The sequence below is a fragment of the Balaenoptera musculus genome, chromosome 16 (assembly GCF_009873245.2).
Source record: "Balaenoptera musculus isolate JJ_BM4_2016_0621 chromosome 16, mBalMus1.pri.v3, whole genome shotgun sequence".
Taxonomy (NCBI): Eukaryota; Metazoa; Chordata; class Mammalia; order Artiodactyla; family Balaenopteridae; genus Balaenoptera; species Balaenoptera musculus.
In genome coordinates, this window is record NC_045800.1 from 69,980,536 (window position 1) to 69,998,732 (window position 18,197).

An 18,197-nucleotide genomic window follows, 5' to 3' on the forward strand; every position below is an offset into this window, starting at 1 on the left:
TACCATTGTTGAGAATGTAAAATGAAACTCGATAGGGGTGGTGATACCTGAGTGTACTATTTGACAAAACTCACTGAAATTATTATATGTAAATTCTATCCCAAAAATGCTGATTTAAAATTAATAAAATAACAGGTGTAAATTATAACACAGGGAGGTGGTATAGCACATTGGTTAAGGTCTGGTTCTAGAACCAACCTGCCACTTAGCTCTGCCACTTAGCTCTGCCACTTAGTATGTTACCACCTTGGGCAAGTTATTTCATATCTTTAACCCTTGCATTTCTCATTGGCAGAGTGGGGATAACAGCAGTACCTATACTGTTATATTATAAATGTTACAGTTTTCACATTTGGGCAGGTAATCCACTGATAATTTATTTTTGAGTTTGCTGTGAAGTAAGGCTGTAGTCTCATTCTTTTTTCTGAGAGATAACCAAGTTGTCACAACACTATTTAATTATCCATCCCTGCCCACTGATTTTGAATACTACTTCTGTCATATCAGATTTCCTTATATGCCTCATTTAGTTTCTGGATTCTTGATTGTGTTTCCTTAAGTCTATTGTCAAGCACTGCACCAATACAGTACTACACTGTCTCAATCACTACAACATTATAATTAATCTTGATATATAACAGGAGAAGTTTTCCTTCCCTGTTCTTTGCTGCTATCTTATTGATTCCTGAGCTTTTGTTCTTTCCTATGAACTATAGATAGTCTATCAAGTTTCATGAAACAAAAACAAAAAAATCCTGTTGGAATTCCAGAGAATTCATAGATCTATTTGGGAAGAACTGATAATCATCAACTAATATTGATCCATTAATATGAGCTATCCATTTATATAGATCTTTTATCTTTCAATCACATTTTATAACTTTATAGGTTTTTTCCCAGTGTTACAGTCTGTCTTTTAACAGAAAAATGTAATCTGTTTACATTTATTGTCTCTATTGATATTCTTGAACCCATTTCTACTATCTTTTTTGGTCCATATGTCTCCCACACACCTTGTCCCCTTTATTTTGGTCTTTTATATCCCTTTAGCCTCTTTTTTTCTCTGTTGGTGTGGAGACTATAGATTATATTTATACCCTTTTAAATTACTGTATCTCTGCACATGACAGAGACCATTCCATTCTCTCCTCACCTTTACTGAGAGTGAAGGGAAAAAGAGTAAAACTAGACAAAAAGGTGAGGAAAGCATAAAAGAGAGGAAAAGAGCCAGTGATGACATACTTTGAAGTGGGGGACCAAAACTGAATTCTTCAAAGGAAGAAACTGAACGCTTTCCTTCCTCGTGCAGTTCCTCCTCTCATCACATATTTAGATAGGCAGTGCCATTTTTAGCTTACAGGTTATATGATTTTCAGCATTTCCTTTATACTTCTCAGTCATTCAAGGTAATCAAGGTCTCTTTTTATTATAACTGTTACTCTTAAAATGGTTTACCAGCTATGTTGAACTCATCTTACTTTTAGGTGAGTTATTTTAGTTAAAGCACTACAAGAATTTGTCACCAGCAAACATTTAAGGTAATTGGGTACAGAGTTACTGGAAGACAGTACATTTAATTTCTTTTAAAAAATTTATTTATTTATTTTTGAGGTAAAGTTGATGGATAATATTATGTAAGATTCAGGTGTACAACACAGTGATTTACGGTTTTCAAAGGTTACACCCACATTCACAATTATAAAATATTGGCTATATTCTCTGTTGTACAATATATCCTTGCAGTTTACTTATTTTATACATAGTTTGTATCACTTAATCCCCTACCCACGGACAGTACAGTTAATTTCTTAAACTTAGAAAAGACCGATTGAAATAAAGTAGTATTTGCATCACATTTATTTACCATATAAAACAAAACAAGATGTAGAGTTTAGAAGTTCCTAAAAAATATTTAATCATAATAACAATGCATAAACTTTGTGGGGGGGGGGGGAAAGTTTATTTCTAACTTGCATATTTGAAACTTTTACTTCGCAAGGAGAAGACCAGATATCCTTTCACAATATCTTTACACAAAGCTTTCGGACCACGTTTCTCATATAGTTTTATTTAACACTTTAATATTTTTAGATTGTTTAAGATTTATACACTAGCAAGTCTCTTTTATATGGACCGAGAGGCATATCTTTAGAGAACACTTTGTCGTATACATTCATGATCCATTAAACACCTTAAAACCATTATCATTTATATTGGCAAAATTAGCCTAGGTTTACAAAGTGAAAAGTGAAAGGCCCCATATTTCAGAAAATCAGAAATAGAAACTAAGGTTGATAAAAAGTAATGATTAAAAAATATAATGCAAATAAACAAACATCAAATGAACAACTGGGAAGTTTGTTCAGCAATAGTGAGATTGGTCAGTGTTCCCATAGAAAACACAGGCACAAAGCAGTGAAGAACTGATCATGGCCGTAATGACACCCATCAGGCAAATATCACTAAGTTTGTTCTCTTCTATTCCCATATCCTTTAAGTCAGCACTCATGGATACTACTGCTCGTTGTTCTTGAGGGACTCTCAAATGTTAAAGAAAAATAATCAGTTGATCCGTTTCTAATGTTTCATAGTTCTCAGCGTGTAAATCTTTCACCTCCTTGGTCAGGTTTTATTCCTAGGTATTTTTTTTTTTTGGTGCGATTTTAAAAGGTACTGTTTTTTTACATTCCCTTTCTGACATTTCATTGTTAGTAAAACAAAACGCAACCGATTTCTGAATGTTAATCTTGTATCCTACTACTTTGCTGAATTCATTTATTAGATTTAGTAGGTTTTGTGTGGAGTCCTTAGAGTTTTCTATATATAGTATCATGTCATCTGCATATAGTGACAATTTTACCTCTTCCCTTCCAATTAAAAAAAAAAAATTATCTATTTGGCTGCACCGGGTCTTAGTTGCGGCACGCAGGATCTAGTTCCCTGACCAGGGATGGAACCTGGGCCCCCTGCATTGGCAGCATGGAGCCTTAACCACTGGACCACCAGGGAAATCCCTTTTATTTGCTTTTCTAGTCTGACTGCTGTGGCTAGGACTTCCAACACTATGTTGAATAGAAGTGGCGAGAGTGGGCATCCTTATCTTGTTCCAGATTTTAGTGGGAAGGCTTTCAGCTTCTCACCATTGAGTATTTTTTTTTTAATAAATTAATTTAATTAATTTATTTATTTTTGGCTGTGTTGGGTCTTCGTTGCTGCGTGCGGGCTTTCTCTAGTTGCGGCGAGCGGGGGCTACTCTTCGTCGCGGTGCGCGGGCTTCTCATTGCAGTGGCTTCTCTCGTTGTGGAGCACGGGCTCTAGGCGCGCGGGCTTCAGTAGTTGCGGCACGTGGGCTCAGTAGTTGTGGCTCACGGGCTCTAGAGCACAGGCTCAGTAGTTGTGGCACACGAGCTTAGTTGCTCCGCGGCATGTGGGATCTTCCCGGACCAGGGATCGAACCCGTGTCCCCTGCATTGGCAGGTGGATTCTCAACCACCGCGCCAGCGGGGAAGCCCACCATTGAGTATTATACTGGCTGTGGGTTTGTCATAAATGGCTTTTATTATGTTGAGTTATGTTCTCTCTTATACCCACTTTGGTAAGAGTTTTTATCATGAATGGATGCTGAATTTTGTCAAGTGCTTTTTCTGCATCTATTGAGATGATCATGTGGTTTTTGACTTTTCTTTTGTTAATGTGGTACATTACATTGATTGATTTGCGTATGCTGAACCATCCTTGTGAACTTGGGATGAATCCCACTTGGTCATGGTGTGTATTCTTTTTTATGTGTTATCGAATTCAGTTTGCTAATATTTTCTTGAGGATTTCTGAATCTATATTCATCAAGGATATTGGCCTGTAATTTTCTTTTTTGGTGGTATTTTTGGTTTTGGTATCAGTGTGATGCTGTCTTCATAGAATAAAGTCAGTTTATCCACTTCACAGTTTTGGTGAAAGCGCATCCCAAATTTTGGGAGCCATTAAGATTGATCACACTTTGACAATGAAAGAGTGTCACATTAGTAGAAGCTTTAGCATATAATTTATTCAGTGCTGTACATAATCACGCTGTTTTTTTAATGCCAAACAATGCTGTTTATTAATTATTCTTGATATTGTTGTAATACAAGGTTAATGTATTCATGTAAATATCTAAGTAGTTTTATTAAACACAAAATGCTTCAGAGTACTTCATCTACGATTCTCCATAGGAAGCATACAAGTAATATAATCAAGATCTTTAACTAGCTTTCTACTCTCCCTTTCATGCCTCCAGTGACGGAGAGCACACTGCACACATGGGACTGTCAGTCACAATGTTGAACAACTTCAGGTGTTAGAAAGTTTTCCCTAACACTGAATAAAATTGTCTTTGCTATGACATCTACCTATTGCTCTAGCCTTGCATTTCACAGTTAAGATAGAAAAATCAGTATTCCTTCTCCCATATGACAACTCAAATTATATTAAGACAGCTGTTTTGTTAGTTTTTTTCCCTACTTTTCTAATCCAATCCCTCAAATTATTCCTTGCCATATACTAGTTTTCCTCAAGATATATAAAAGAGATTGTTGTGTCCCCCTAAAAAAGATATGGTGACCTTATTTGGAGATTGGGTCTTTACAGAGGTAATCTAGTTAAAATGAGGTAATCAGGGTGAGCTCTAATCAGTATGACTTGTATCCTTATAAAAATGGGAAATTTGGACACAGAGACAGGCACAAAGGGAGAATGCCAGGTGAAGATGAAAGCAGAGATCAGGGTGATGATTTACAAGCCAAGGAATGCAAAGAAGGCCAAAAAAACACCAGACTAGGAGAGAGACATGCAACAGGTTCTCCCTCACAGACTGCAGACGGAAGAACCCTGTTGACACAATACTTTTCTTTTGTTTAAGCTATCCAGTTGGTGGTACTTTGTTGTAGCAACCCTAGAAAACTAATACATTACTCAGAAATGTGACATGACAAAAGGTTAAGGAAATTTTCCACAGCCAAACTGCTTGGTTTTATTTATGGGTGAGAATAATTCCTTCCTAAAATGGACATATCATTATTGAAAATATTAATGCTCTCAGCAATGATATATTTGAATACATTCTGAAATTATACTCTGAATTTCTGGCCAGTACAAGTCTATTATGTACAGATTTTTCCTATGACTTTCGTTTTCACAATTTTTCTTTGGTAGCTCTGCTTTTGCAGAGTTGATGACACTGTTAATAGTAAAGAAAGCAACATACTTGTAACCTTTGGCTCTGTATTCAAATCCTAATCTAGGACCAGGAAAACTGTAACTTGTAAACCACGTTTCATTCATAAATTTAGAAAAGAAGGACTATAAGAATGATATGCAGAATATGTGATTATAAAAATTATTTTCAAAGTGTACTGTAACAGCGATTTTCATCAGTGTGGGGAAATTCTCTGTAAATACTGAAATAGAAATTAATTCTGAAATAAGTAATAAAAAATTATGACAGATTGATCAGCAACAGTATTTTATACAGAAAATTCTTAAGCGAGATCCTAAGATGTTTATGAATTTCCATATATTATTATGGCCTATAATTTCTCCCATGGAAGCAGCAAAGAGTCAACAACAAAGCCATTTTCAGATGGGGATGCTGAGCAGACTGTATCTGGTAGAGGACCACACCAAGAGAGCCTGGCAACACCTGGAGACACTTTTGGCTCTTAAACCTGTGCGGGTGCTACTGGCATCTTGTGAAGAGAGGCCGGGGATGCTGCTAAACCGTCTACAAGGCACAGGACAGCCCCCATAAGAAGGAATTATCCAGTCCAAAATGTCGATAGTGCTAGGTTAAGAAACCCTGACATATTTAAAGGATCTTCAAAGGAAATAAAAAACACTTTGAATATCGATATGAATAGCTGTATAATATTCTAACATTAGCTAGTCTGCTCTTCAAATAATCTTTAGCCATGGTTAAATAATTTCATTCCAACTGCTACTGTTGTCTCTGTCCACAGTATCTTAGTGAGTACGCCATCTCACCAGATTTTTAGTTATAGTGGTCTCTGTAATTCCAACATGACTGAAGCTGGTCAATTTACTTCAGTAATAGAGGTAAATATGCTTAAACCCTTAACGGACAGTTTTGTAAAAATAAAGACACTTATAACAATAATTTTTATCTTTAACCTTTCATTTAACTTCAAAAAATGCTATGAAAGGGGTAGTTTAGGGCAAATGCATAACCAATGACATAGAAATAAGCTCATGTTCTGCTAACAGAGACTCAGCAGTAATCTTTTTCCATATGATGACTACAACAGTAATATCGTATTTATTTAAGACATTTAAGTTACCCACTTATGCTATTATTATTGTAATGCACTATTTAAACATTTAAATCTATACTGAAAGAAGAGAATATAAAAATCTCTACCCTAAAAGGGTTAAAAAATCTAGTGCAAAAAGAAATAGCTAATATAGCAGCAGTGACAAAAAATGGACAAAAGCAAATTGTTTTTGAAATGAAGGCTAATAAAGGAATCTTGTTGGAAGTTCTGGCCTATGCAATGAAAACAAGACCCAATAGTTTAGGATGTGTTTTCTGTCTTAATGAAGCAAAAATGACCTCTTTCAGGACATTCACAACAAATTACATGTTTAAGATTTTTAACTTGTCCAATTTCCTTGAAAAATTCATTGCTCCTATTTTCCTTATTTCCCATGGTCTAATAGCAGTAAGTATCCTATTCTTAGACACAACTCATGAACATTTACATGATGGAGCTCATCAAAACTGGTAAATAAAGTTAAAATCTACCTTAACCTAATTGAAAGAAACAATTTTAGCCATCATTGAGATTTTACAACCATTTAAAAATATTTAAAGCACATATGAAGAAAAATATCACTAGTAAATTGTGACTGCACTCCAAGTTCCCAAGGATTTAAAAATTACTCAAGATCTTTTTCATTAATCCTGTCATAATCTTAACCAACACATACACGAAGGGTAGAAACAGGCTGCTTTTGTAACAATACATTTCAGAGATGATGCTGGCTTGGACTAAGGTAATGTAAGTAAAGGTGGTGAGAACTGGGTGGATGCTGGGTATATTTTGAAGGTAGAGTCAACAAGATTTACTGTAGTATTCAAGGCAGGGAACAAGAGAAAAAGAAGAATCAAGGATGATGCCAAGGTTTTTGGCTTGAACTACTGAAGGACTGAGTTGTCATGAATTGAGCTGGGGCAGGCTGCCACAGTCAGATCAAAAAGGAAATTCAGGAGTTCAGTTTTGGATATCTTAAGTTCAAGATGACTTCTAGATGTTTCCAAGTAGAGTTAAGTAAGCATTTAAAAATGTATATGATCATGAGTTCAGCAGAGGTCTGGGTTGCAGATATAAATTAGCGAGAGTCCTCATAGGCGTGTAGATAGACGAGAAAAAAGGTTTGAGAACTAAGCCCCTGGACACGTCAATTTTAGTAATTCAGGGCATGTGGAGGAGTGTGGCAAGGGAGACTGGGCAGGGAGTGGCCAATGAGTTATGAAGAAAACAAAAAAAGCAAGGTTTCTGGGAAACCAAGTGAAGAAAGTACTACAAGGAGAGAATGAGCAATTGTATCAAAAGCTGCTGATAAGTCAGATGAGGACCAGTTTGGCCATGTGGAGGCCACTGCTGACCTACGGAAGGGTAATTTTAGTGGAGTGGTTGGTGGCAAAGCCTAAACGGTAGGGGTTCGCGAGTGACCCAAAGGAGAGGAAGTGGAGAAAGTGTATATAGACTATCTTCTGAGGAGATTTTTGCTTTAAAGAGAGGGAGAGAAATGGGTAAATGAGATGAAAAGTATAGTAGGCTGAAAGAGGTTTTTTTTTTTTTTTAAGATGGGAGCAACAATAGCATGTTTGCATGCTGACAAGAAAGATCTAGCAGAGAGGGAAAACAGACGAAGTTGGAAAGAAAGGGGAAAACTGCTGGAGTATGGTTTTTTAGGTATGTTAATTTAGACTCTAAAGATACCCATTAAATATAATGGAAGAGGATCAATTAAAGAAAGAAGACTGAGGTTTTACTAGTACTGCCAGATAATAAAATTATGGTAAAAGGAAAATTAAAATGTGTTTAAGATGTAAAAAGGGAAATGCAGATTTATGGAATTTAAAAGGAATTCTCCAAATTTATCTAATTCTATATGACAAAGTAGTGCTAATCAAATATCTGGAGTAAATACTTCATATTTAGAAGTGAAAAAGAAATCACAAAGTAAAAAATGAACAAGCTGAACTGTGAACTGCATTTAAACTATAAACTCTCTATATAAGTAAAAGTAAAATATCTAAAGAGAAGGACGGAGAGATTGAGAAACATACTTGCATCAGATAGGATTTAAGGCTAATTTCTTTATTATGTAAGGAGCTCAGACAAACAAGTAAATTATCAGCTAACCAAGAGATAAATGGGTAAAGTGCATAAAGATTATTTGCACAATATGTGATATAATTAGTAAATATTAGAACAAATATTAAGCCTTGCAAATAAGAAACAAAATGCAAAAAAAACAGTGAGATCTGTTATATTCATTAGGAAAGTATAAAAAAAATTAAAGCCTCCTAGTCTGGCTACACTGTCATAAAGACAGTACTCATACATTGTTGGTGGCAGTGAAAAATACTAATATCCTTCTGGACAGCAATTTGGAAATTGGTATCAATGGTCATAAAAATATTTATAGCCTTTGACTCAGAAATACTCCTCTTGGATATTTATCCTAAGGAAATACTAAAAAGTATATATAAATGATGTCCATTGCAGCACTAAAATTACATTGTAGCATTAACTATGATAATGATGTTAGAAATGATCTAAAAGGAAAATTAAAAAATGGAAGAATGGCTATGAAAATTATGAATACTGGCCTAATCAAACAGAAGATATAAGATTTCAGAGCAACGTAGAAGATGCTTACCATATAACAACAGCAGTGTAAAAAATATTTTACTATGGGCTTCCCTGGTGGCGCAGTGGTTGAGAATCTGCCTGCCGATGCAGGGGACACGGGTTCGAGCCCTGGTCTGGGAAGATCCCACATGCCATGGAGCAACAGGGCCCGTGAGCCACAACTACTGAGCCTGCGCGTCTGGAGCCTGTGCTCCGCAACAAGAGAGGCCGCGACAGTGAGAGGCCCGCGCACCGCGATGAAGAGTGGCCCCCGCTCGCCGCAACTAGAGAAAGCCCTCGCAGAGAAACGAAGACCCAACACAGCCAAAAATAAATTAATTAATTTTTAAAAAAATTTTTACTATACTCTTAATTACAAGTATGTCACCTACACAAAGAGACAAAGAAAAATGTAAACTGAAAATAGTTTAAACATTCAGTATGCTGGGACTATAGCGAAATACGTGCTTCCTTGTTCTAGTAACAACTACTAACAGTTACTGAATACTTACCATCTACCTGATGATGGAGAATGGACATCATTGTATGCGAGCACATTTAATCTTATGGGGTAGGCTATAGCCAATACTAAATGGCAGAGCTGATATTTGAATTCAGGCAGTCTTTAGTCCTGATCTTCACCACGATCTATGTTGTATACACAAATTAAGAAAAGGTAGAAAAATGGGGTTTCCCTCCACCTCTAAGAATCATGTTTTAAAAGGTAAGGTTATGGGTATCACATATTGTATCACATATAATATCATTTGGTAGTCTCAGATTACTATCCCTTAATAATTGCTAACTAACCTTTCCATTTTGCCTGTAAAATTAAGGTAAGTTGATTTTAAACAGACTGGAAAAAAAATGAAAATCCTCTCATAGCATCACAGAATGCTACAGCTGTACAAAAGAGTTTGGAGGGTCTTCACTGGCAGTCCAGTGGTTAAGACTTGGCCTTCCGATGCAGGGATGCGGGTTCGATCGCAGCCAAAAAACCAAAACATAAAACATAAGCAATATTGTAACAAATTCAATAAAAACTTTAAAAATCGCCCACGTCAAAAAAATCTTAAAAAGATTTGAGATTACCAGATCCCTCTACCTCTACAGAGTAAGAAACGGAGGTCTACTATCAGTGACAGGTTGACTCAAGGTCATTCAGCTGGTTAATACAACCAAAGCTAGTTCTAAGTTCCAGGTTCCCAATGATAACAATAATGAGAATCATAGTCCAGTGATACTTCTTGCTATACCATCTTACTCCTCTCCCTCGTTAAAAAAAAAATCTATGTACATATTACGTATTAAGTGCACAACAAATGCCAGGCACCACATTTGGTGTGTTTTAGTTAAACTAATTTAATCTTTACAACAGTTTTAAGGAGGTAAATATTATAACCATTTTAAGACAAGAACAATGAAGCTCAGGTTTAGTATGTTGCCCAGGACCATGCAACTATTAACTGGCATCCAGGTCTGATAACCAAGTCACTGCTCTTCCCAGAAATGGTCTGCCACAGGGCTTGGGGAGAAAGTGCTCATGCACACAGGGAGCTCTGGTTAAAGAGGGTCCTTATGTTCCTTGCACGTGCCACCAGACGTTCATGTTGAGAGAACTGTCTGATCTTTCTTCAGGCTCAGGACTAGCTGGCTGTTCCAGTAGATTAGAAAGAATGTAGTAAATCTATCTGCTGGTGTGAAAAAGGTTTCCAAGTTTGTGTAAACCCTGGGGGTTGATCCTTTGTGCTGTTATGTGTGATCAAGGGAGTAGAAAACATTCAGTGCTTAGAGAGTAGGGGCAAAATATAATGATGCTTATATTCCCTGACAAGTGCGCTTTTTTAATATGCTAATTGTTCAAGGGCTCATGAAATACATTTCCAGACACTTGATAAATACATTCCCATGACCTTTTTTCCCTCATTATTTTGCTCCCTTTCCTTTGCCTCACACTTTCAATTCTGTAGGTTCTAGCATTGCGGGCTTTAATACTCTCTCTCCAGTTAGGGAACCCCTTAAGTGGTCTCCCCATCTTCAGAGTCTCTCCATTCACAACCATCTCACACAGGGAGACAATCTTCTAAAGCAAGGCCATTGCTGCCTAATAATAGCTGTCAATTCTTCATGAAATTCCTTGAAAACAGGCCCCAGCCTACCTTTCCAGCTTTCTCTCTCCTCAGTCTCTTTAGCCCTAGGTAACTAATCTGGGCTTTCCCTCCTCTGTTCTTTGGCTCACAGTGATCCCTTTATCTGGAATCCTCTCCTTTTTCATCTCTGGCTGTCGAATTTCGGTCTGTCCTTTAAGGCCCATCTCAAATGTATCTCCCTTGCTTTCTCTGATTCTCCAACCAGATATATTCCCTTCCTTGTCTAAACTCTATTGCTCTGGGTGTAACTCTTAGAAGACTTGACCTGTACTGCAGGTATCAGTGTATTCCAACTGGCAGTTCCATTAAGATCAGTTATGTGTTAATAACCTTTGTGTTCTAGATAGCACCTAGAAAAGACACTCATACTCATAGTTAATGATCAAAAACAAAAATCTGATTTTGAGTAATGAAAACTAAAAGTGCTTCACAATTTTCTGTCAGTTAAAGAACTGGTTAAAGGAACCCAGAGAATTAAAAAAAAAAAAAAAAAGTCTTAATGGGATACTTGATTTCTTTCCTAGGTGCTGACACAACAATTGATAGACATCTTCTAGGTCGGGAACGGTATGTCTGTGTGATGAAACTGTAGACTCAAAGAAGGCCCCAAAAGGCTAAAAAATAAAAAAAATCTTAAGATATCTTTGCTATGCTTTCATTTCTTGAGTTTTAGTTTTCTACAGATGAACACGGGACACTCTGAAGCTTTAAAGCTAAAAACTATACCGAGGAAGAAAAAACTGATTAAGACAATCAAATGACACATTTTGAATACTACTGTAAATCAGGTTAAACGGGGCTACTAGGCGATTAATTCACTCTCCAAAAAAACCAAAAAAACCAAAAACCCAGAAAAATTAGTTCTTTTTCCCCATTGAGAAATAAATTAAAAATCTGGTAATGTTACTTTTCCCACATTATAAAGCTAATCAGAGAAGCCTACCACCTCATAAAAACATTTCATAAAGGTACAGAGATAATACTACTCCTACAGAGATCATGATTAATGAATCCACGGGCCCCTGGCTGTAACTACGTCATTGTTTACTTCGTGACTTTTGTTTTCGAGGAGGGGGTTAAGTCAGGGAGGATGGGAGGAAATTAAATTGTAGCCCAACAAATACCTTTACAGAGTAAACACAACAACTCAACTAATTTTTTTCTTACGGGCCTGTAGCACTTGTTGGTAAAAACACAATGAACCGATAATTTGAAAAAAGGCAACAGGCACCTGCAGCCTCTCAATTCCTTTGCAAATATTTCCACTAAGATAGCGCCAAATTCTGGGATCTGGACGAACAGGCGAGTGTCACCATTCAATAATAAGCTCCTTTCTCGATAAGCTGTAAACCTCGGGTCACCTGAGACCCTTCCCAGGGATCTGAGCTGGGAGCGGTCTCGATTTTTAGACAAATCTCTCCTCCTACCACACGTGATCAGCCGCCCTGGGAGACCCGCAACGCACGATACAAAGGCTCGGCGCTGCCACTGCATCCTCAGGAGGATCGCGGAGCCTCCCGCGCTCAGTTTCTGAGGAGCTTGCGCAGGGCGCCGCCGCCAGGCGCGCCGCTCCCGGGCCCGCAGGGCGGTGCCGCGCAGCGCGGGGAGCGGGAGCGGGGAGCGCGCGCCGCCTGCCCTGCGCGCCTGCCCACCCAGCTCCGGGGAGCAGGGCAGACGAGCCGCACGCAGCCCGGCCGCGCCGCAGCCGCCGGGCCCTCGGCCGACGCAGGGAGCCCCGCAGCGACGTGGACTAGGGTGAGGAGGCCGAGGGCTCCCAGACCCCGGGCAGACCCGAGGCCGGGCCAGCCCACCCCGCCCAGGCCCCGGCCTTGCCTTCTCCTCCTGGCTCCTAGCCCCCCCACCCTTCCCCCGGGCCTCGCGTGGGGGTTTCGGGGGCGCCGTGAGCGGCACTTACACCACGGCTCTGGAGATGATCCAGGACACCATCTTCCCGGGGGCTTGGACCCCACCTCGGGGGCGGGTGGGCGCCGAGCGTGGCGGACCAGGCCGCCAACAGCAGGCCGCGCGCTCGCCGGCTCCTCGCGCTCCCCGGGGCCGCGCTGGCGCCCTCGGGAGCTGGGCCCCGTGTCTGCGCGCGGCGGCCCGAGCTGCGCTGCGGTCGGTCCCCCGCCCGTCCCCGCCCGCCGGCGGAGCCGCCGCCGAGCCAGCCAGCCCCGCCCCTGCGCTCCGCTGATAGGCGGCGGCGGCGGCGGCGGCGCGTTGGCCGAGGCCAGGTCTGGGTTGCTGGGCTCCGGGGGCTGGGCTGGCGGTACCCCGGCCCGCGCCGGATGGCGTTGTGGCGCGGATATCTGGGCTCTCACTTCCCTCTTCCTGCTCTTTCTGTCCCTGGGCAGTCCACCTGGCGTGGGGGGTGGGGGTGGGGGGGGGAGGCGGAGGCTGAGGAAGGGGACGTGTGGATAGGGGTTGTCAGTGCCTGTGTGAAAAGCAAAATAGTAGCAGGAACTCTGTGTCCGATAGAACCCTCTAGACTAGGCCCTAGATTCTGGAGAGGAGAGATTTTGAGATGTGTTTAGCCACATCCGGTGTTCTCACTGTTCACTGAGGCCCTGGACGTCCTCAGAGTACCGCATTTTAAGGCAAACGTCGGGAGGATCTTTGCACAGGCCTGTGTGTACCAGGAGTCTTCTGGTGACTGGTGCAGTGCAGGGAGGGGCAGAAGGAGGAAAGCGTTGGATTTCAAGTTTGCAGTAGTGGGTGTATAGATACCACTGTTCTGGGCCTCTTAAGGCAACTTTCCATCACAACATCTGCAAAGCCTGTTTTACAAACACACCTCTGACCTGCTAGATATTCAAAGTAAAAGTTGGGCCTAGGATTCCTGACCTGTCATGCTATTTACAGCTGTCTATTTTTGGGGAGGTTGGATTACTGCTTACACCTTACAGCTCTTTCAGTTATCATAATTTCAGGAGACAGAATTTAAACTCTAATTTTTTTGGTGGCAGTACCAAGTCGAGAAAGTGATCTTAAAGTTTAATTCTCATCTTTTTTTTTTTTTTTTTTTTAAGACGATAATAAAAGATAATTCTAGTGTTCAGATGGTACGAAGAATAAAGGATGAAATGGGCACTTCAAGCCTTTAATTGAAAGTTGAAAGCCCCAGGAAGTATAACAGCTTATTTTGTGACCATACTGTAATTTATTCTTTTTGTTCCTCAGTTTCCCCATAGTAAAAAGAGGCTGATAATACTACAGTTTACCTCTTGCCTTCCAGGGGTGACATAAAGCCTGCTAAATACATGTTTAGAACGTTCTACTACTTGCTTGGGAGAAAATCAAAAGCAAATATAAGATTATCTTGAATTCTTTTAAGGTCCCAGATTCAATACATTTAATAATATTTTCATTATTTAAGGAATGAAATCAGAAACTGCTTTCTACTCTTGGGATAGGTTCTTTTTGCTTATTTACCCATATTTAGAAAGTATATTTTAATTTCAGGGATCTCACTAATGAAAATTTGCATTTGTTCGGAATCTTATTTTTGGCCATTATTCAACATTATTTGGGGATCACGTATGCCACATAAACACCAGTTTTCTGGAAAATTCTCTTGCCCAGTAAAACTCAAAGTTACTTGTATGGCATTCAGATTCCTCCATGAACAGGTCCTGAAATGTTTTTTACAGCCTTAATTTTTACTGCCCTCCCAGCCTCTAAAGTACCCTTTCCCTACCATTTTTCTCTGAACCAAGCTGTATTTTCATCCTCAGTGCCTATGCCTGGACTTCATTTTTTCTTGAGTGATTTGTGCCCCATTCTCTACCTGTCAGAGTCTTTTTCAGTGTGCTCTGCCATGAAGATGTCCTTGATTTTCATAGTTATTCATAATTTTCTCTAGGCCCCCATAATTTATTGCTTGAATATCTATTTAATACCTGTGTCATTCTGCTTTATATAATGGTTATGTTTTACCTATGCCTAATCTACTGATTAGTAAAATGTTTAAGGACAGGTATGGTATATTAGTTATTTGTGTTTTCCTAGTGTCTAGAATAGGGTAATTGCCCAGTAAAAGTTCGAATAATGTTTTTTAGTACAGTCACTCTCTTAAGTATGAAAACTTTATGAACTTTCAGCCTTGAACAGTGGAAGTCTCTTAAAGATGTCTTTCTTGCCTTCTTATTTTGGGGGGGTCATCATTCTGAATATTATTTCACTGCATCGTAAAACACTAATGCTTTCGGGGTTGTTGAGATATATAGGACTGCTGCCTGCTCTCTGAAATGTCTGGAGGCTGCTGTGTGTTAAATTTCATCCTGTATGCTTGTTATATCTTCAACCTCCTCCACATTCATGTCACTTTTTGCTGCTCTCAATCTGCAACAGCCCCCTTCTTCACATCTCAATATGCCGAGTGTTGGAAACCACCTACCCTGTGCTACAGACAATTTGTGGAGTCAACCTTTTACAACTCAGAGCCTAGGTAGTGTTTATTCCCGTTTTGTACACTGGAAACTGAGGTTTAGAGAGCTCACTGCATGACCAAATAACGCATAGGTGATAGAACTGGAACTCTAATCCATGCTTCCCAAGTGCTCTTTATGTTATACTGTGATAGTTGAATTGTGTTTAAGGCAGTGGGTCCAGATGGGGGTTCCCTCTAGGGGGAAGTTGGGAGGCATTTTTGGGGGGTTGTTGGAGTGATTGGGGCTAACCACTAGCATTTGATGGGTGGGGGCCAGGGATGCTATATATATATATGCTCTTTGTAAATGCATGGGCTGTCCTGGACAAAGAATGTTCCCATGTCCTGCAAGGTTTAGGAATATCCTGCCTGACATTTGTGTAATACGTGTAATTATATGAACCTGGAACCTCCATTTTACATATAAACCATGGTTTTAACTGAGACTGAATTTTCCAGTGTCTGTTTCCGTGCAACTGTTGTGCGAAAGAAACATTTGTTTTGTTCACAACTTAATCAAAAGTTGTTTACAGTTTTGGAAAATTGCATCACAAACTACTTTGCATTCATAGCTGTCATGGTTAGCTACTAATTACTCTTGTATGTCTTCTAGTTCAGTTTTGTTTCAAGATTAATATATTGAAATACACATTATCTTATTTTAAATGATTTTCATTTCGCTTTTCCATTCATATTTTATTTAGGATACATGGGTTTGTTTGAAGTCTGTAGGGAGATTGTTTTAAATTTCATTTCAGGGTGATAAAGCAGAAGATGGAAAATATTTTATGAAAGGGGGACATCAAGCCTGATATGGTTGAGACCTCTTAGCCTAAACAAAGAGTAATTTCATCTGAGGAGAAGTCTCACTTGGGAAGTACCCAGATTTTAGTAGTGGGTGTATAGTTGAGATTTAGTAGTAGGTGGCCATTAGGTAAGTGCTTCATGGTGTAAGACAAGGCTCTGGAGACAGTGGGAAAAAAGGAAATACATTACCTGCTGCCTTTTAAAGTGTGGTCTGTTTTGGCGTACTTGAGATCATTTCTTGTTTACAAGATGGAAAATTGTTTCTTTAAATACTAAACATTGATTTTTAAAAAACATATATTACTAGCATTCATTTGAGTACTTCCTTCATTGTATTCTACAAAGAGTTTTCTTTGGGTATTGAGTTTAATCATGGTGGGATGCAGCATATTTAGGGCAAAGGACATCAGGAGACCTATTTTAATTGCCAGTAATGTGATGTGTGGCAGGTCGATCTGTTTCCTGTTAAATGGGGATGATAATGTTATGATGATCAAATGCAAGGGGTTTTAAAAACTAAGGGTAATTAGACTGTTAAAAAGAATTGGTTTCTCTTCTGCGTTTTCACTTAGAGTTCCTGGGAAATATGTGGAATATGTGTCTTCTACATGTTAAAGGAGTTTATTTATTAGGAAAAAAAAAGAGAGTGGGAAAGTATCTAGGAGAGCAGATAGTGAGAGAATGACAGGGTACAGAGATAGTATCTAATCTATATAATTAATGAGTATGCTATTGAAACTAAATACTAGGTCACCTTCACACTTCTGTTGGAGGAGTATTTCAAGTGCTTGAAAATATTTTTATTTACAGAAAGGCTAAAATGACTAAATGAGCCTACCTTTCATAGTTGTTTAGAAAATAGTGTGAGGGAGAGGATCTTAAAGAGAATGACTTAAAAGACAAAACCTGTTGTTTTTCCATCTGCTGCCAGATGAATGTTTTTTGTCTTAGCGAGTTTGCTTTATGGCATTATGGTTACAACAGAGGTCAAATTTGGCAGCTGACATTGAAATCAAATTATAAAGAAATAATATTGAAAATAAAGTAATTGGATTGCATTAGAATAGAAAGATTAGATTCTTTTTTTTTTTTAACATCTTTGTTGGAGTATAATTGCTTTACAATGGTGTGTCAGTTTCTGCTGTATAACAAAGTGAATCAGCTATACATATACATATATCCTCATATCTCCTCCCTCTTGCGTCTCCCTCCCACCCTCCCTATCTCACCCCCTAGGTGGTCACAAAGCACCGAGCTGATCTCCCTGTGCTATGCGGCTGCTTCCCACTAGCTATCTGTTTTACATTTGGTAGTGTATATATGTCAGTGCTACTCTCTCACTTCGTCCCAGCTTATCCTCCCCCCCTCCCTGTGTCCTCAAGTCCATTCTCTACGCCTGGGTCTTTATTCCTGTCCTGCCCCTAGGTGAAAGATTAGATTGTGAATTAAGTATTTGATAGTTACTAGCTAACATTCCATGAAGAAGGCAAAATATGTCTGTGATGGCTGGATCTAGGGAACACATCTGAGGTTCTTATACATTTGAGGTAGCAGCTTTGCTTACAATGATTAAGGATTTAGACATATTTGAGGCACTTTTACTATTCATTTAAATCATAGTTCCCGGTTTTGAAATCAAGGTAGATCTATGATTTTGGGTATTGTTCAGGTGCATATGGGGGTTGTTATGATGTCATTTACAGAGAGCTGAAATATTTGATAATTCTGTTATGTCTAGTAAGCAGAACTTTAAACAATTTTTGTTGATGTTTTTGAGTGGTAGTTGAAAGCACCCGGAATAAAATTCAAAAGGGTGAACAATGAAGTTAGTCTGTTAGTCTTCTTTTATCACCTGTCTCCAGCTATCCAGTTCCTTTAGAGGTGTATCTCTGTTGC

The 18,197-nt window shown here is 39.1% G+C and overlaps 2 protein-coding genes across 4 annotated transcripts in view; one reads left to right on the top strand and one right to left on the bottom strand.

Annotated features, from left to right (window-relative positions):
• REEP3 (receptor accessory protein 3) overlaps positions 1-13,195 on the bottom strand; it is a 97,821-nt gene extending 84,626 nt beyond the window's left edge. For 2 of the 3 annotated variants that reach the window (XM_036829665.1, XM_036829667.1), the window contains exon 1: positions 12,981-13,155. In XM_036829665.1, coding sequence (XP_036685560.1) covers positions 12,981-13,012 — 32 coding nt within the window. In that variant the 5' untranslated portion in view covers positions 13,013-13,155. Of the gene's footprint in view, positions 1-12,980 lie in introns of all 3 variants that reach the window. The other variant, XM_036829666.1, reaches the window with a different exon arrangement.
• Positions 12,705-18,197, top strand: part of JMJD1C (jumonji domain containing 1C) — a 318,677-nt gene continuing 313,184 nt past the window's right edge. Inside the window, exon 1 of the mRNA XM_036829659.1 lies at positions 12,705-12,820. The gene's annotated coding sequence lies outside the window, so the exon portion shown is untranslated. The remainder of the gene's footprint in view (positions 12,821-18,197) is intronic.